At 45.2% G+C, this 20,505-nt stretch overlaps 1 protein-coding gene across 1 annotated transcript in view; it reads right to left on the minus strand.

Moving 5' to 3' along the window:
* Positions 1 to 343: 343 nt before the first annotated feature.
* wwp2 (WW domain containing E3 ubiquitin protein ligase 2) overlaps positions 344 to 20,505 on the minus strand; it is a 307,842-nt gene continuing 287,680 nt past the window's right edge. The window contains exons 20-24 of the mRNA XM_072517953.1: positions 16,933 to 17,053; positions 13,443 to 13,547; positions 8,925 to 9,021; positions 7,151 to 7,223; positions 344 to 2,025 (exon numbers count right to left, since the gene is read on the minus strand). Of these exons, the coding sequence (XP_072374054.1) occupies positions 1,926 to 2,025; positions 7,151 to 7,223; positions 8,925 to 9,021; positions 13,443 to 13,547; positions 16,933 to 17,053 (496 nt within the window). The 3' untranslated portion in view covers positions 344 to 1,925. The remainder of the gene's footprint in view (positions 2,026 to 7,150; positions 7,224 to 8,924; positions 9,022 to 13,442; positions 13,548 to 16,932; positions 17,054 to 20,505) is intronic.

Below are 20,505 nucleotides of genomic sequence, written 5' to 3' on the forward strand. Positions count from 1 at the left end.
TTCTTGGAGGGCCCTGGGGGCAGGAGAATTACCCATCAGAAGGTCAAACTTTCCGGCCAATTCCCACGGAGTCAGTTTGTGTATGGGGCCCTCTGAGAGGTCCCCAAGTGCATCCTAGGTGGATGTGTGTCTGTGTCTGCCTGGTCTGCACCAATAAAATATCAGAACGAATTGTGAATATTTGGACACAGCGTTCATTTTTGTAATATTTCAAACTGCAATTCTTCCCCAATAAATTGATTTTATTCTAAATCGACTCGGTAACTTTCATTTTTGAAAATGCTTCAATTATTTAACAATGCTCAATTCATCTAAACTCAAAAAAGAACAAAAACACAACAGGTGCTGTAAATTCAGCTGTAATTCATAACATGGCAATTCAAAAACTGGGAAATTTTTTGAACCCTGATTTCAAAAATCATTGTCCCTTGAAAATATGTAGCTTACAGTCTCAGCACAATGGCTTATTATACACCATGCTTCATTTCTGTACCATTATAAAAGCACACATGTTTACCACAATTGTGCAACATACATCAGCTATTACATTCACTTAAAACATTTTCATAAAACCTCTAGGATTCTTTTGCTATTGTTCCAGAAAGACAAATATATAATTTTTTATACATAATATTTGATCTATTTTTGAAAAAAAATAATGTCTTGCTTCCAAGGGATTTCGTTCTCCTTTTTTTTGATTATACAATCGATTTATTTAAGTAAAATACTGAACATTTTCTCTACCAAAGGGTGTGAAGTTATTAATTTAACAATGCTTTGGCAACAGAAAAGGTAAAACTAAGCCAACCTTTTATTAGCTGAATTTTTTAATAGATCCATAAAATACCATTACTTTAGAAAAATTAGCTAGAATGTTTGCCGTGTTTTACCTTTTGACACCATAGCCAACATGTTACACAAAACGAATGGATGGAAATGAGGATACATCATTAAAGGCATTAGTAAAGAATGACTTAATCTCACAAACCTCATTTAGCCCCTGTGCTTTCTTGCAATTAATTCCATTTTCAAAATCTACTAATTAAAAATATTACCTAATATATGATTTTAAGACAAGACTTGGCAAAATTGTTAAATTCGTCTTCACATCTGTCTGAAATTTCACATTTCACTCCTGAAAATGAAAGCGACCCAGCACTTCTGTTTATCAATGGAATTTTAAGTGAGAAAGATTCATTGATTCTTCATATGGCTACTGTAATACAATTTAAAATGCCAATCTTTTAAAAAGGCAGCAGTGTTGGATAATTGCTGAAGCTACACAGCTATTATTATAGCAAATTTTCTAACAACTGTAAAATAAACGCAATGTCTGTTGCGGGTCACCCTGTTTTATCTATGATTGCCAAAGCAAACGAAAACTTGTAGCTTTGTTTATTTTGAGCATTTCCTCACAGTTAAACACAATCTTTTTAACAAAATATTTATATCATGGTTGCAATCTTTACAAAAATCATAACTGTAATTGTCATCTATCACCAGAATGTTTCGCATTGACCTTGAAATAAATGAAGTTGAATGATCATTTCCCATTCTTAGCACTTGTAAATTCCTTTTCATATTATTGAATTGATCCAATTAGCTGTCTTTGTTGACTTGGTCTGACTTAAAAGGGAAATTGTCAATTAAAGGATTATTGCATAAATATATTATTAAAATGACTTTAAGCTAAAAGTGATTTAACTTAAATTGACAAATAAAGGTGCATTATTCTTCATTAAACCTGTTGAATGCTAGCATCAGCAGAAAATGATATTGTGTTGCCTGGATACCAATTAAAAAGAATATATGGAGTCAAAGTGAAGCTAGTTCTTCATGGTCAGCACAGTCTTCTGAAAGGTCAGCAAAGTTGCTTTGATTGATGACTTCTCTGTAGCTTGCTGTATGTACACTGGAAAAAAACATTACTCTTGACCAAAGCCTTCTGTTTCTTCAATGGCATACAGTAGCTTCTCCTTTAGCTGATCGTAACTTTTGTAAGGGGGGAGGTCCAGGCGATTAAAGCTGCAAAAGTCCAAATGAACAGTGATAAACACGAATCCTATTTCAATCGAAAGAGAAAATGCTGGAAAATCTCAGCAAGTCTGGCAGCATCTGTAGGGAGAGAAAAGAGCCAACGTTTCGAGTCCGATGACTCTTTGTCAAACCTAACAGACAGAGAAAGTGGGAAATATTTATACTGTGGAGTGAGATTGAAAGATGAGTCATAGCCACAGAAACCCAGGGAAACCGGGTTGCTAATGGCCACAGAAACCAAGGGGAAAGAGTGCTAATGGCAGTCCCCAGAGAGGGCAAAAGATGTGAAAGGTCAAACAGCAGGGAAACTAACATCAGAGGATGAACTGTAGGCGTGGGGGGAGGGGAAGGGGGAAGCAAAGAGGAGATAGGTGAAGGAAAGGTGGATGAGATTGGGGGGGGGGGGAATTAAATGTATATTAAGAAAGAGAGAAATGGTAAAAGACAGTTAAAATGAAATGAAAACAAATGGGTCGAGGTGGGGTAGAGCAGATCATCTGAAGTTGTTGAATTCGATGTTCAGGCCGTAAGGCTGCAGCGTGCCTAACCGGAAGATGAGATGTTGTTCCTCCACTTTGCGTTGCGCTTCACTGGAACATTGCAGCAGACCAAGAACAGACATGTGGGCATGGGAGCAGGGTCTTTTGTTAAAATGGCAAGCAACAGGAAGGTCAGGGTCCTGAATGAGCACACACTGAAGATGCTCAGCAAAGCGATCACCCAGTCTGCGTTTGGTCTCTCCAATATAGAGACCACCACATTTCCGGTTTCCCTGGGTTTCTGTGGCTATGACTCATCTTTCATTCTCACTCCACAGTATAAATATTTCCCACTTTCTCTGTCTGTTAGCTTTGACAAAGAGTCATCGGACTCGAAACGTTAGCTCTTTTCTCTCCCTACAGATGCTGCCAGACTTGCTCAGATTTTCCAGCATTTTCTCTTTCGTTTCAGATTCCAGCATCTGCAGTAATTTGCTTTCATCATTTTTCAATATCATGCTGGTTTTAAAACTAATTTCAAACATCCCTCCTTCCAAAAGGTGTCTGGTTTCCTGGTTTCAGTCTGCCTGAAAGTTGAATCCTTCTCAACCACATGACTGTGATTGGAACAGATTCAAGTATAAAGCATGGAGGAGTAGTAAGTTGGAATAAGGAAATAAGAGGATGGATTCTCCGTTCATGCGGCTAAGTGCCGGCTCAAACGAAGAATCTGCAGGTTTACGTGAAAAAAATCGGCAATAACCCCTCACTGATTCCGATGAGGGGCTAGCACCGGCGCTGACTGAAACTCCTGCCTCCCACGCCGAAGGCAACCGAAGAATGGCCGGGTCTCGGGCCGCGCATGCGCAGGGGTGACGACCTGCAGCGGTTGCACCATACAACATGGCACCGGCCATGCACGGACCCAACTCGCCATCCGCGACCCCACAGGCCACCCCCACCAGCCCTCGCAGAAGCCCCCCTCGGCCAGTGGCACAGATCCGCCACGATTTGTGTGAGCACACGTGTCTCACGCTGTCGGGAACTCGCCCCATCAGGGGCAGAGCATTGCGGGTGGGCCGGCCGATGAGGTGCCAACGGCATTGCGACTGCATGCGGCACGTGTCACGATGACAATAAGCGATTTTCATTTCATTTCATCATGCCGATTTGGAGGGGGCGGGGAATTGGAAACCGGCGCCAAACCGGCACCAGCCCCGATTCCACCTTTGGAATCGATTCTCTGCCCGATCGCCGATTACGATTACAGCGTCGGGCAAGGAACATTCCCGCCCAAGAAACTTACAAATGGATATAGATAGATTAGGTGTGAGACAAAATTTGGCAGAATTTAATGTGGATTAGTGTACGGTTATCGATTTTGGTTGGAAAAATGGAAAGGCAACTTATTATCTAAATAAAAAGAAACGTCAGAGTGCTTCGGTGCAGAGGGATCTGGGTGTCCTTGTGCATGAATCTCAGAAAACTAGTATGCAAGTACAGCAGGTAATAAGGAAGGCAAATTGAATTTTGGCCTTTACATCTAAAGGGCTGGGGTGTAAATGTAGAGAAGTGTTGGTGCAAGTGTATATGCTATGGTGAGACCGCACCTAGCGTACTGTGTACAGTTTTGGCCCCCTTATATGAGGACGGATGTAGTTGTATGAGAGGCAGTTCAGAGGAGGTTCATTCGATTGATTCCAGAGATGAGGTGAAGTGAGATTGACTAATTTAGGCCTACACTTTCTTGAGTTTAGCAGAATGAGAGGAGATCTAATTGAGATATACAAGATGATAAAAGGTATTGACAAACTAGACGTGGAGCAAATGCTTCCTCTTGTGAGGCAATCTAGAACGAGAGATCATAGTTTTAGGATAATGGGAAGCAGATTTATAACAGAGATGAAGAGAAATTACTTCTCTCAAAGGGTCATGAATCTGTGGAATTGTGGATTGTGGTGGATGCCGGGACATTGAGTAAATTTGAGGAGATAGACAGATTTAAAATTAGTAATGGGTTGAAGGGTTATGGAGAACAGGAGGGAAAGTGGAGTTGAGGTTGAGAGATCAGCCATGATCGTGTTGAATAGCGGAGCTGGCTTGAGGGGCTGAATTGCCCAGTCCTGCACCTAGTTCTCACGTTCTTATGCCTTAGTAAACACTTTCTAAGTGTGCCGTGATGTACCCCAGAGCCAGAAAGCTCAGGTGCAGTGAAATTGCAATTAGTTTCAGCATTTCATTTAATTGTAGTGATTGGAATTTACCATTACAGGATTGGGGACAAAAGGAAGAGGAGTAAAGGAGAAGAAAAGTCACATGTTCATGTAGTCATAAACACAGTAGAATTATCAAAATGAGCTTTCTGCTCTGATATATTGTCAATCGCGAAACTGGAAACAGAAATGATGCATGGACTTTATGAGAAGCATACGTGTTTTGTCCCACAGATGAGGTTGTGGCTGGAATTCTCCAGCCATTCACTGGCAGCGGGATTCTCTGGTCCTGCCGGCAGCTCACCCTTCCCCGTGGGTATCCGAGGCGTGGGGTGGCTTCAATAGGAATTCGCATTGACAGCGGCGGGAGCAGAGAATCCTGTCGGCAGCAAACTGCGTGCCACCTTCTTTCACCGAGAAACAGGCGGCTGGGAGGTTGGAGAATCCCGCCCTATATATGTGGAAAACATGCTGAATAAATATATTTAGTGGAGCCTATTTTACCTCTGAAGCATTTTTAGATTGTGCATTCACTTTGTCTTTAAGTCAGTTTCCATCCAATGAAAACACAGGTCTGTCAAAGTTACATTCAGCTTCAAACTGGGCAGAGCCAGAAGAAAGGAAAAGGCAATAGTTTGTTTTACTTCTTTTAAAAAAAAAAATTTAGAGTACCCAATTCATTTTTTTTCCAATTAAGGGGCAATTTAGCGTGGCCAATCCACCTAGCCTGCACAGTTTTGGGGGCGAAACCCACGCAAACACGGGGAGAATGGGCAAGCTCCACACGGACAGTGACCCAGAGCCGGGACCGAACCTGGGACCTCGGCGCCGTGAGACTGCAGTGCTACCACTGCGCCACCGTGCTGCCCCCAGTTTGTTTTACTTTAGGAAAGCAGAGAGAGATTAGGTAAGAATAATAGGTAGATGAGATGAGTGGAATTAAGTGTTTATTTAATTATTTTAAAATTGTATCAGTGCTATTGTAGAAAGTTATTACAGGAATAAAGCTGCTCCCAAAATTTCCATAGCATTGTTGCTGTAATGTTAGTGTTTCCTTTGGCACTGCAGTGAATAAATTGGAAACTTCCCAACCAGGGACGAGTCTCTTTTGAATGTGCTGCCCATAAAGCAATGAATAAAGCCATTTAGAAAATTTGGAGGGGAGCTCGTGCTCAATTTTAAATCTTTAAGAACAATGTATAACAAAAACTAAATGGTCACCTTTTTACCTTTTATTAAAACAAGACTTATTATACTTTGAGCCCTGTTTACATTGGGATTAGATTTTGAAAAAGTGCCAATGATCTCTGTGAAAGGTTTCCATTCCTGGTGTTTATTTGTCTCTGATGTCCAAATAAAGAGCTACATATCAAAGTAAAGGCGGGTTAACTGTAAACTGTGATATACATTTGTCTGAAGTAACAGAGCCCACCTTCCAGATGTAACCACACAACCATTTGCATTTGCTATAAATATTCCAGAACAATGAGACTCATACAACATTTATTTCTTTTTAGTCCATTCTCTGTGATGAGTTATTTGATATTAAGGCTGTGGCCAAAATGCTAACATTGCCCTTCGAGTCCCTGAGCTAGGGAGTGGAAAATCAGTGTTTCCACTCCACTATTCACAACTTTGGTGTATTGTTTGAGCTTTGAGCTTTACCGAAACCCTCATTCTTGCCGTTGTCACTTCCAGATATGACTATTCCATGCTCTCCTGGTCAGTTTCCTGTCTGTAAATCTTCATAAAACCTCAGTTCATCTAAAACTGCTGCCCATATCCTTTCTGCCTCTCCACTAGTCTTAAAAGCTACTTCTTTGATTATGCTTTTTGTCACCCGTCCTAATATCTCCATCTTTGATTTGGAGTAAATCTTTGGACTGATTACACTTCTGTGAAATGCCTTGGGATATTTTCAATGGTTAAAGGTGCTAGGAGTTGTTATGAATGGCAAGCACAGGTCTCAAGAGTAAGTTTCCATCCAGTCTTGTTTTCTTTTCGTTCTTTTATTACAGCAGGTAAGAGGTTCTGTTATTGCACAATTATAGGGTAGGGCACTTATTAAATTGTTGATTATGACTATGGATATCCCTGTGTTGAATTGAGGCAAGATTATTTTATGCAGAAGCATTCAAAACAGTATCAGGTTAAAACAATACTAACGATAAACTGTTCACATGCATTTTACTGCATTCCTGAATTGCACTGGAGCATATCAAGGGTTAAAAAAAATGAGAATCTAGCCTGATGGACACAGCAAATAGCTTGCAAATAGCAAATAGCAAACCCTGCGGTCTAGCTAATTGATTTAATTTTATTGATTTGAGTAAGTGCATTTTCAGAGAACCATTTCACTCATAAAAACAATTTCTATATTTGTTTTCATTTGAAGGAACAGGTTAATTAATTGTTATTTACCAAGTATGACTTCTTGGAAGCCAAAAATCCTTTCCAACTTTATCGATGCAGAATTTCTGTGGCCCGTTGCTTCCTGCAAATAAAAAGCAAATTGTATGAAGAAAACGTTTGTGGCTCAGTATGTTTCAATAATTGAGTATCAGGGATCCATTCTCTGCTTGATTTGCAACTAAATCTAGCCAAACCTTGCGACTAGATGAAAGCAGAACAAAAGGAAAATGCTGGTAATCTCATTTAAAAGTTGAATTACCCCAGGCAAGTTAAAGGAGGATCTTTAGTAACTTTAGAAATAATAAATGGAAGCGCAGTGGATCACCAGCATACAGAATAGTGGAAGGAATTATTGTTCCTCCAATTCCCATGGTGCCAGGTTCCTGTTCTCAGTCATATCATTGGATTTTTCATAGAATTTACAGTACAGAAGGAGGCCATTCGGCCCATCGAGTCTGCACTGGCTCTTGGAAAGAGCACCCTACCCAAGGTTAACAGCTCCACCCTATCCCCATAACCCAGTAACCCCACCCAACACTAAGGGCAATTTTGGACACTAAGGGCAATTTATCATGGCCAATCCACCTAACCTGCACATCTTTGGACTGTGGGAGGAAACCGGAGCACCCGGAGGAAACCCACGCACACACGGGGAGGACGTGCAGACTCCGCACAGACAGTGACCCAAGCCGGAATCGAACCTGGGACCCTGGAGCTGTGAAGCAATTGTGCTAACCACAAGGTTACCGTGCTACCCCAATTTTGTTTTGTTTATTGTCATGTGTACTGAGGTACAGTGAAAATTATTTTTCTGCGAGCAGCTCAACAGATCATTAAGTACGTGAAAATAAAAGAAAAGAAAAGAAAATACATAATAGGGCAACACAAGGTATACAATGGAACTACATAAACACTGGCATCGGGTGAAGCATACAGGGTGTAGTGTTAATGAGGTCAGTCCATAAGAGGGTCGCTTAGGAGTCTGGTAACAGCGGAGAAGAAGCTGTTTTTGAGTCTGTTTGTGCGTGTTGTCAGACTTCTGTATCTCCTGCCCAATGGAAGATGTTGGAAGAGTGAGTAAGCCGGGTGGGAGGGGTCTTTGATTATGCGGCCCGCTTTCCCCAGGCAGCGAGTCAATGGACGGGAGGCAGGTTTGTGTGATGGACTGGGCTATGTTCACGACTCTCTGAAGTTTCTTGCGGTCTTGGGCCGAGCAGTTGCCATGCCAGGCTGTGATGCAGCCAGAATGGATGCTTATCATTGCACATCAAGAAGAGGACAGTTACTTCCCATTCAGAATGAGCGGGAGGGGTGCGGGGAGAGCATTGCCATGGCAATCAACAAGCATCACATGTATGCAAATTAGCTGCTCTTTTGGGATCAGCGATCAAATGAAGACAGAGGGTTCAAACCCCCCCCCACGTGTGCCATGTTTTCCCTTGGCGGAGGCAGCTGCCATTGTCCATTGCTGGGATCTTCCAGTCCTGTCGAAGTCGAATGCATTTTGCGTGCCCCGCCTGTCCTGCTACTAGGGGACCCGCCGGAAAGGCTTGCCTTCAGAGGAACAGGAAGATCCCGGCGGTGGGAAGGCCCACAAAATCCCGCCCAGAGTATTTAATGCTTTACTGTCAAAAAAAACACATTAGACCGAAAGTCTCAATATGTTAAAACCTTCATGAGGGCTTTGGTGAAATCTGAAAGTTGAAATTTTGGTGGTAGTGTAACGCATGATCATAAAAATTTAAATAAAACTTCACAAAAGCCTTGGAAAATAATTTCTTACCTATTAACTCCGCAAAACCCCCAACTGGCAAACGACATGTGCCAGTGACAAACTGCAATAATCGGATTCGCTTCTCATTGTCCATTTCTTTTACAACCTGATTACAGAATAAGAAAAGAGGCAACTGCACTTATAATCAGCAAATTATCTGCGTTAATATCATCTCAAGTTAGGTTCATTATAATTCCTTTATTCAAAGGGCCACTGAAATTATAACAAAGAAAATCACTGCAATGATGAGCTCCTCCGAAGCTTTATTGGCTGAAGGCACTATCCAGTACAACACTAAGCCATACAGACCAGAAAGCTCCCAAGTTCAAATACCATTCAGTGCTGAGCTAGCTGACATCCTGCACATTGCCACTCAGGATGCTAAAATCCGACTTCTGATGAAAGGTCACAGACCTGAAGTTTACTCTGTTTCTCTCATCACTGATATTGCCTCTGCTGAGTATTTCCAGCACTTGCTGTTCTTACTTCAAGACTTCCAACACCTTCAGCGGTTGTTTTTTTTATCAGTGATCATTCAGGGGAAATGAAGGTGACAAGAATGAGGGGTTTTGGATTGGTGATGGTCATGTTGATCCAGTCACAGTGCAGATGTTTGAAAATCAGCTGTAGTCAGAATTACATCTCCAACCTAATCCAACACAAGTGATTTTTAGTTACTGCATTCGGAATGTCCTGAGGTCATGAAAACTGCAATGCAAATTTGCAATCCAATGAATCAAATTTCCAGAGCAAAGCAGAGCATGGCTTCCTGAGAAAGCAATCTCGCATTGTTCGGAACTCAAACAGGAGAAGCCCTCGAACAATGAACAAGCAGCTGAGTTCTGTGATTCTATTTTGGGTAGATGTGTTGCTGAAGCAGCAGAGCAGCTGGGCTGTAGCATTAAGAAACCACAAAGCTGTAAACTCAATTCCTAGTCATAAAACATGCTGTAACATCACTTAGCAATAGCTCGGGAATCTTAATCCTTTTTTGTGCCTTACCCTACATCTTTGATTTCCATAATTAGTTTTCATATTATATAACGCGTGACACATTTACAGCAGCAGGATTCATTGCTTACATCCTGTCGTGTTGTAAAATGAGTGTCATTTAAAAATAAAGAATATCATTATACATTTATTTATTTTTCAGCTTGGCTGAACAGCTGGGATGTATTTCAAATAACACACCCAAAGTGAATAATCATCAGTCATATAAATAGAAAAATCGTAGTGCTGGCCTTACGCTATTTATGGACTCTTCAGTTTGTGCACAAAGCAATTGTTCAGTTTGTACAAGGTCTACACAGCAGTTTAGCCTCATTCGTGTCTTCAGCCAAACCACCAATTTCCAGCTTTTATCTGATCTGCTGCTCACCAAATGCAATTCTCAATATCAGTTTTGTCCTTTTGGGACAAGTCTTCAAATTTTAATGCTGAGATTTTTATAAATTGCATCCAAATGTGCCTGTTACCCTTCCTCCACTACTCTTTGTGGTGCCCCTCAGACCCATGCAGGACACAATCACGCTGATTAAACAAATGGTGGTTGTATTCAAAGTTTGTCTCTTTCAGAGGGCTGGTTGTTTACGGGAGGCATTTAAAAAGATAACAACCTATATTTATATAGCGCCTTTAATGTAATGAAACATCCCAAGGCTCTTCACAGCAGCATTATAAACTGCTGAAACACACATGGTCAGGTGACCAAAACACTTGGATTAAATAGTTAGATTTTAAGGTGTGTCATCAAGGAGGAAAGCTTGATAAAGAGGTGGAGAGGGATAGGGATAGGGAGCGTATTCTAGAGCTTGCGGCCCAGGCGACTGAAGGCATGGCCACCAACTGTGATGCAATTAATATAGGGGATGCACAAGTGGCCTGGATGAGAGCATATCTTTGAGAACTGTGGGTTTGGAGGAAGTTACAAAGATAGGGAGGTAGGGGACCACGGAGGGATTTGAGAACGCGGATGAAAATTTTTAAAGACACTGCTTGACACCTGCCGACACAGGTCACAGCAAGCACAGGAGAAATAGGGGACCAAGACCTGTTGCAAGTTAAGACATGGGGGACAGAGTTTTGGATCACCTCAAGTTTACGGAGGGCAGAATTTGAGAGACCAACGAAGAATGTGTTGGAATAGCCGAGTCTAGAGATAATCAAGTGTGAAGAACTCATGCATTTGTTAATCTCCATCAAGACTATTAGTTCAGCTGGCCTTTCCTTTAGCCTCTCATTGATGGCACAGCTCTCTGCTGTCTGGAAGCTAGTCACTAGAATTACCAGCATAATCCCATCTACCTCTCCATCTTACTTTCCTCCTTTAAAACCTTCACAAAGCCAATCTGTTTGATCAAATTATTAGTCACCTCTTCCAGTCCTTCTCTTCATAGTTCGGGATCTATTTCCTGATGTGTAACTGAGAAGCATCTTTTTTTATACATTAAAATTACTTAGAGCGGTTCAGACATGGATCTCTGGAATTGGTGTGCAGTTTCTGAACTTTCATTGAGTAAAGGTGCAAACAGGAGCCAGGTTTCTGGCACTCAGCCTGCCGGGCAGCCAGAGGCAAACATGAAGTTACTGACCTAACATCGGAGCGCGAGCCTGTGAAGCCTTCAGCAAGGCAAAGAGGCGCTGACCAATGGCCGTCGAGGGGAGTGACTCTTGACCTCCAGGTCAGGCCAGGTGGGCAACCAAAAAGAACAGAGGTCACCAGGCCAGATAACCAGCAGCTGCAACCAGCCAGGAGCCCACGTGGTCATTGAAGGCCAGGTAAGCACCAGTGCCGTGTCTCAGGGGGTTAGGGAGCAGTGGCCAGCAGGAGTGGGGCAACTCGACCAGAGCCAGAGGCCAGCCAGGCAGAGCTAAGGGTGAGAGGGCTGGGCAGCAATTGGACCGGGCAGCAAGGTCGAGAGCACAGAAGCCAGGCCAGATAGCCAGCGGCAGAAGCTAACCAGGAGCACATCCAGCCATCGAGGGTCGAGGCCCAGCTACCTGAACGAGAGCCAAGAGGTGGGCAGAACATCAGTCGGGAGGTACGAAAGCCAGGCAAGCGGTGGCGTCATGTCTCAGGGAAACGGTAGCAGTGACCAGTGGGAATCATAGGATTTACAGTGCTGAAGGAGGCCATTCAGCCCATCGAGTCTGCACTGGCCCTTGGAAAGAGCATCCTACCCAAGCCCACACTTCCACCCTATCCCCATAACCCAACTTGACCTTTTTGGACACTACGGGCAATTTAACATGGCCAATCCACCTCACCCGCAAAACTTTGGGCTGTAGGAGGAATCCGGAGCACCCAGAGGAAACCCACGCAAGCACGTGGAGAACGTGCAGACTCCGCACAGACAGTGACCCAATCTGGGAATCGAACCTCGGATCCTGGAGCTGTGAAGCAACTGTGCTACCGTGCTGAGGAAGCGGGATGACTCGACCAGAGACCAGCCAGGCAGCAGGGCTGACAGTGAGAGGGCCGGACCAGGTAGCAACCGGACCGGACAGCTAGGGCAAGAGAGAGCAGAAGCCAGGCCTGATAGCCAGCTGCCAGCCAGGAGCACATGCAGTCGGCAAGGGCCACGATCAAGGCCCAGCCACCCAAGTGAGTGCCGAGAGGTGAGCAGAGCAGCAGTCAGGAGGTGCAAAGGAGGTCAGACAAGTGCCAGCCTTGTGTTTCAGGGAATCGGGGAGCAGTGGCCAGCGAGAGTGGGACAACACAACACGATCCAGAAGTCAGCCAGGCAGGGCTGAGAGTGAGGGGGCTGGGCAGCCACCAACACCTTATTTTTGTTTTTGTATGTTGAAGTTTCTGCTTCTTTTGGTGTCAGTAATTTCTCTCTCTGATAATCTTTTATGATACCCAGCTTGCCTTGATCATCCATCGGCATCACAGCTTTCCCAAGCAGTGATTTTGGTTTCTGTGCCTTGTATTGTGTAAACTGAGGGTGGGCGGGATCAGGAGGGCATTGGTGTCATTGTAGGAGAGGCTCAACAACACTGGGGCAAGGCATGACAAAATTGGGGGCAGGGCTCGATATCATTAGGGAGGAGCTCAACATCATTGGGCTGGGGCTTGGTGTCATTGGGGGCAGGGCTCAGAGCCATTGGGGGCAGGGCTCGGAGCCATTGGGGTGGGTCTCAACATTATTGGGCGGTGCTTGGCGTCCTTAGAGGTGGGGCTCAACATCATTAGGGCCAGGGTTTGACGCCATTCGGGCGGGTCTCGACATCATTGGGGCAGGGCTTGATATCATTTGGGCGGTGTCATTGGGAGGGGCTCGGTGTCATTGGGGGTGGGGCTCGACATCATTGAGGGCTAGGGTTGACATCATTGGGGGTGGAGCTTGGTGTCATTGGGGGTGGGGCTCAACATCATTTGGGGGCCCCTGCAAAGAGGAAAGTGCAGGTCCCCCAAAAGTGTAAGACTGCATCTGGGCAGCAGCTATGAAACCAACCTTAACAATACAAAAAGTATTCTCAGTTCTGATCTTTCCTTTGACCTTTTGAATGAACTGGGCTACCCACCTGCCAGAACCATTGGATAGGCTTGCTGTTCTTTGTGTAATGGCGATAGATGGTGTTCTTCTGCCAGTCAGACAAGTCAATTTCTTGCATTCCACACAACATTAGCTAAAATAAATGAGAAAGTATTTAATTGCTATCTCTGGCTAAACAGATGGAAGAAAAATCATGTAGGTTTGGTCGCAAAAAGCTCCAGAGGGCTGCAGGATATTAAGAGCTAGTGATTCAAAAATAATACACCAGACTATTACTAAAGTAGTATTGGAAAACTTAAATAGAGGAAATAATGGATTACAAAGTAGGTAGAAAATCCCTGACTGATGAGGAAATAATTTGAAGTTGCAATTGAAGGAAGAGTGAAAAGGTGAAAAACAAAAGATTCCAAAAAAAACAAGAACACAGTGAGCGAATTCAACTAACTAACACATTATTTTTTTAAATAAAATGTGCAGAATGGGTGCAAACTCCACACGGACAGTGACCCGGGGCCGGGATCAAACCCAGGTCCACGGCGCCGTAAGGCAGCAGCGCTAACCACTGCGCCATCCTGCCGCCCCGCACAGTCTGCATTTGTTGAACTCAAATGTTAAGTCCATAAGGCTGTAAGGTGTCTAATCGGAAGTTGAGGTGCTGTTCCTCCAGTTTGCACTGGGCTTCACTGGAACGTTGCAGCAGGCCAAGGACGGACAGTGGACATGAGAGCAGGATGGTGAGTTGAAATGGCAAGTGACAGGAAGGTCTGGGTTCTGCTTGCGGACGGACCGGAGGTGTTCTGCAAAGCAGTCACCCAGTCTGTGTTTAGTCTCTCCAATGTGGAGTAGACCGCATTGGGAGGAGCAAATGCAATAGACCAGATTGATCTATGGAATAATACAGTGCAGTAAAATTTTACAATTGTACCGTATGTCTGTAAACCTCTTTGGAGCTCACAGGAAAGCAACACCACTTTTAATTATAATGAATATTTACGGAACATGGTTGAGAATGGGAGTTTAGAATAAAAGGTAAAGTTGAGGTGAGACCACATCCAGATGATCCATGATTTTATTGAATGATGGAGCAAGCTCGAGTCTCCTCATGCTTCTAAGTACAATGTTCCTTAATAGTGGGTTGAAGTAAGCTTTCTTGTGACCATTTGCTGCGGAGAATTTTTTTTTTTTTTAAATTGGCCAAAAAGCTAAAAATTCTTATCTCTAGAAATTTAAAGTTATTTATTGAGTATCTACTTAAAATCATGGCTCTATCAAGATACAATGATTTGTTGTGCTTTGGTATGTTGATAAGTCCAGGAATGTTACACCAGATTCCAAAAGAATTAGCAATTATTCCAACAGGAAAGGGTCCCAGCTGAACCTAATTAAGATAGGATGAGATAACACAAATGCAGTCCTCAAGTGAAAGGTCAGGAGATAGTGAGCCCTACTGAGAAATTCAAACCCAAGATTTAAGGTCCAACCTCAAGAAAGCTAATTTTCTTTACCCTTCAAACTAATCATCCTTGCACTATTTTTTTCTAAAGTTATGGAGGCTGCTATTCACTTTCAAGTTGTCCACCATTTTGAAAGTTCTCGCCTAATCCAGATGAACATACAAAAAGGATGATGGGAAGACCATCAGGCTCCATCAATGCACAGCCTGCCTGTTAGCTTGTGCAATCTTTCCTGCTGCCTCTCCAATTGCTGGTAATGGTCGTTCTTTCTGGAGACAGGAGACCCAGGAAAACACCTTAAACTGCTTCCAGCATTTTATGAGTGTCAAAAATGTTCCAGCAGGCAATAAGTATCCATGATATATCAGAGCACATGCTTAACTAGCATTCCCTCTGTTCCAATGTGTTAGAAGCTGACAGGAACTGCACCATTTCCATGCAGCAGACTGATCCTGAAGACTACAGGCTTGTTATTCCCTTGTGACAGTGTGGCTTTTGAAATAGTTACTCTACTCATGATCTTATTCACATTTTATCCATTTCTGGAAATCTGCTTAAACACTTAGATGACTCATCCATCATTACCCTTTCTGGTAAGTCTGGCACCATCCACATCTAAACACTTTGCCATTATATGATCTCCCACAAATGCTAGAGTTGCCCCTCAAATTGTTCAATTTTTCTTTTGTGCTTAATGGTTTGGCATCTGAGTCTTTCTCTATTAATACAGCAGTTCCCCCTAATTCCCACTGTTCCTATTCATAGCAATAACCTTCTCTGCTCATCAGCCAACTTATTTAGGTTTTTTTTGTGGATGACTTCACTCATATTCATCAACCTCCTTCAGATCAAAGTTTCTGTTTGAAGCTTTCATTTTTTTTCCACATTACATTGGCTGAAACTCCATGGGCGGGATTCTCTGAGCCCGGGGCCGGGCCGGAGAATCGCTGCGACCGGCGCAAATCGCACCACGCCACCCCGACGTGTGATTCTCCAGAGAGCGGAGAATTGGTGCTGTTGGCGCCGGCGCGGTCGGGGGCCGCTCTACGGGGCCCTCCTGGGCAATCCTCCGCCCGGGATGGGCCGAGCGGCCATATCAAAAACCCAAGCCCCGCCAGCGCCGTTCTAACCTGGTCTTACCCTCGGCGTGGAAGGATCCGGTGGGGGGGCCTGTTGCAGGGGAAGGGGGGCTCCGACCCCGGGAGGGGCCTCTGCTGTGGCCTGGCCCGTGATTGGGGCCCACCGATCGGCGGGCCGGCCTCTCGGGCTGGAGGCTTCCTTTGTTCCGCGCTGGCCTCTGTAGCCCTACGCCATGTTGTGTTGGGGCCGGCGCGGAGAAGGGAGACACCGCGCATGCGCGGAGATCGCGCTGGTTCCATAGCGCATGCGCGGACCCTCGGCGCCCATCTGACGCCGGGATCGGCAGCTGGAGCGGCGATGGCATTCACGACGGCGTCAACACTTAGCCTCAGGATCAGAGAATCCCGCCACATGTCTTTTAATGGGACAAAGAAAATATTGGGTGGGATTAACCAACCTGCCACGTGTTTTTCAGCGGCAGAGGCAGCCCGCCAGCGGGATTGCTAACACCGCCGTTGTCAACGGGATTGCACCCGTCGTTGCTGAGAAACCCGTGCACCGGTGTGGGACCTGTTCCTGACTAGTCTAACCAACAGGTAACAACTCTGAGTCCACCCTCCACTCTGAATAGTTAATGTCCTGAACAATACAAGAGTTCATGTTGATATGGAAACTGCCTACTCAGAGAGAAATCAAAATATCATGTCACGTTTGAATCTTAAATTATAATAATCTATGGAAATGAAATGAACTGAAAGGTTACTTTGTTTTAAAGCAATGTCAAATAGGTCACAGGAAAAAGGTGCATCGGCGCACAGATTTTGAGTGGTCTCTTTCAAACCTGTTCACCAGAGAGTGATTTTAAAATGTTTCCATTCTCATAAATTTAACCAAGGGATGGGATCGATTTATTTTGCTTACTATTCTCCTTTTAGGCATCTTGCATCATATTATGTAAGGCAGTCTGCAATATGGAATTTTTACCTCTAGTTCCTTTTCATCAAAATAGCGCAGCCATTCTAAGGGTACAACCTCATTGAACCCATCTAAGAAAGCTTTGGTCTGTTCCTCAACTCCACGAGTGAATCTCCAGTCTGTCAGCAACCTAAGGGTTAAAAAAAAATCATCTGAATGCAAATTATTGGAAATATTTGATAGTGACTGATGCAGGTAGACATGCACTTTTTAAACTAATGAAGGATAGGTCCTTCTAAGGCAATGGTTTGAAAAACACATTTTTAATTTAATGGAATTAGAAGTTGTTTCATTGATTTGTCAATTTGTGAGGGATTCTTTAGTATTTCTAGGACATTGAAAAGTAGTTTTTTAGACCAGAGATCTGTCTGATGCAAATGAAACATAAAAAAGAAGTGAAGAGAGAACTCAGTAAAGCACATACATCCACAGTTACAATTGCACAGCTCTTCCTTGAGGTATTCCCCTGCCTGGTTGATGTTTTGTAACTAAATAGCTAAAAAAATAATTCTTTTCGTTCTCACCAAGGACGCTTTAGGCCGATCCGCATCCAACAACCTGCTCTGAAAACTCTGCTCGCATTTTGACATTTGTGATCAATTCCATCACAGCAGCTGAGACAATCCACAACATTCTGAAATAATCAACAACATTCAAAATAAAAGAACACCTAACAATCGAAAGAAAAAAGTCAATTCACTCAATCTTCCAATGTTAACGGATCCTTTAAAAAATTGCAGTATCGACTTCCGGTGGAGTGGGCGAGCAGGGCGGCCGCAGCAACAAGAGCTCCCGCCGATGGCCGCGATTCGCAGCGATTTCGGGGAAATCCCCGAGTCTTCACGCGCCCCCCGACTATCGTTGGCCTTTAGGGCCGCCACGAGCAGCCAGTGGGGCCGGTTTAAAAACTGGCGAAGAATCCTGCGCGGGTGTCAGGTGGCGGGGGCCTGAGGCGCCGGGCCCGGCGCGGCAGGTCAGAGCAGCGGGGGCGGAGCTACGAGGAGGCCGAGGTCAGGGCACCATGTAGGGAGGGTGCTCCACATCAGATGGCTCCCACCTAGGAAGAAGAAAGAAGGTTGAAGCCTGGTCCCAGGTGAATGCAGAGGAGAAAGAAAGAAGATTTAAGGAAGTTTGGTAAAAGTATTTTTTTTCTCCCCCCCTTTTTTGTTTCAAAAAAGAAGAATGTCAGATTGATGAAGGGCAGGAGGGTGAAGGGGGAGAGAGGAGAAAGGAAAGAAGATAAAAAACAATAAGCCGCTAAAGGATGCGAAGAGCAGCGTCGAAGAAAGGAGGAAACGCGGGTTCGTCGCCGAAGGAGAAGACGAGCAAAAGTGTTGACAGGCTGGCGGAAGCCGAACTGCAAGGCGGGGCCGCACTACTTACGGTGGAGAAGATGACCGAGGTGATGGCGGTGAAGCTGGAAAAACATTTGGTGAGGCACATGGAGGTCTTGAGGAAAGAGATGGCGGTCGTGTTGAGGTCATTGTTGGAGGAGGCAATCGGCCCGATGAGGATGGAGGTGACAAAGGCATCGGCTGAGGTGCGAGAGCAGGGCAAGAAGATGAAGGAGGTGGAGGAGGCTGTGACACGACACAGCGACCAGGTCACCTCGATGGGGGACGAGCTGCGGAGGGTGGTGGAGGTTAACAGAGGACTCCGAGCAAAGCTGGAAGACTTGGAAAACCGCTCAAGGCGGCACAATTTGAAAATTGTGGGCTTGCCCGAAGGGACAGAGGGCCCAAGGCCAACGCAATACTTCGCTAAGACGTTGGCGGAGCTGATGGGGGAGGGTGAGAGCCGCACCCTGTATGAGCTCGACCAAGCTCATCGGTCATTAAGGCCGAAGCCCAAAGTGAACTAGCCGCCAAGGGCAGTAATTATCTGCTTCCATAAGTTTTGCATGAAGGAGAAGGTATTAAGCTGGGCGAAGCAGGAGCGTGAGGTGCTGTGGGATGGTACTGCGGTTTGGATCTACCAGGACTGGACCGTGGAGTTGGCAAAAAGACGAGCGGCGTTTGGGCGAGTGAAGGTGGCTTTGTACAAGAAGGGGGTGCGATTTGGTGTGGGGTACCCGGCGAAGTTGAGAGTAACATATAACGCCAAAGACTTTTATTTTGAGACAGCGGAGGCGGCTGAGGCGTTCGTGAGGGCAGAAGGCTTGGGACAGACGTGAAGAGCGGAACTGGAAGAGAGACTGTGGACTGTGTTTGAGCGGCTGGAAAATGTACAAATGTTACAACTTTCTTTTTACTGATTATTGAAATTTACTTCTCTTTGCATTGTTACGGAGTTTAAGTTAATGGCGTTCTATGTTGCGACGGTTAAATGTTATGTTAGTGAATTGTAGGGGTTGGATTGTTGGGTTTGTTTTGGTGTTTCTTTCTCTGGGACTGGGCGGAAGGGGGCGAGAGGTCTTGGTGGGGGGAGCCACATGCGCTAGCTAACTAAAGGCAGTTAGTGAACGGGGGTGAGGTGAGAGGACTGCGGATGTTGGAGCCTGAATAGCAGGCTTCAATGGGCCTACTAGGCGAGCAAGAGGGGGTGGAGGGATGGATGTTGGGGGATGTTTTTGTAGGGGGGGTTCTTGGGAAGGGGGTTCTTGGGAGGGGGGGGAAGGGGTTCGATGTTAACAATGGACAGGGGCGGGTCAGGCTTATGGGGCAGGGCCCGGTGGTATGGTGACGCTGGATAAGAAAGGTGGGGTGTGGGGGGGTGAGGGACCCTCAGTAAGGATAATCACGTGGAAGGTGAGAGGGTTAGGGGGTCCGGTCAAGAGGTCAAGGGAGCTTTCACATCTTAAAAGTTTGAAAGCCGATGTAGCAATGCTGCAGGAGACTCACTTGAGGGTAAAGGACCAGGTGAGACTTAAAAAGGGCTGGGTTAGCCAAGTGTTTCACTCCGGATTTGATGGAAGGGCTCGAGGGGTAGCGGTGCTGGTCAGCAAAAGGGTACGCTTCCAGATGGAGAAGGCGGTGGCAGATCAGGGGGGTAGATATGTGATTGTGACAGGGGCAGTGGAGGGGAGATTAGTGGAGCTGTTAAGTGTATACAGTCCCAATTGGGACGATGTGGGATTCGCGAGGAAGGTGTTTGGGGCTATTCCCGACTTGGACACGCATGAGCTGATTGTGGGGGGGGGACTGGAACTTGGTGCAGGAGCCAAGGTTGGACAGATCACGGCCACGCTCGCTGGTCCCATCAGGGGGGGACGAAGGCGCTGGCTGGACTAATGGTGGAAATGGGAGAAGTGGACCCTTGGAGGTTCCTGCACCCAAGGGAACGGGAGTATTTGTTTTTCTCAGCGGTCCATAAGGTATACTCGCGGATCGACTTTTTTGTGGTGGGGAAGGCTTTGCTGGCTGGACTCAAGGGGTCGGAATACTCTGGAATTGCAGTGTCAGATCACGCTCCACATTGGGTGGATATGGTGCTGGAGAAGGGGGCAGCGCAGAGACCGGGGTGGAAACTGGATGTGGGGCTTTTGGGGAACCAAGTGTTCTGTGAGAAAATTGAAAAGGTAATTAAGGAATATGTAGGTTTCAATTGTACGGGTGAGGTGTCAAAGGTAGTCGTCTGGGAGGC

The sequence above is a fragment of the Scyliorhinus torazame genome, chromosome 10 (assembly GCF_047496885.1).
Source record: "Scyliorhinus torazame isolate Kashiwa2021f chromosome 10, sScyTor2.1, whole genome shotgun sequence".
Classification (NCBI taxonomy): domain Eukaryota; kingdom Metazoa; phylum Chordata; class Chondrichthyes; order Carcharhiniformes; family Scyliorhinidae; genus Scyliorhinus; species Scyliorhinus torazame.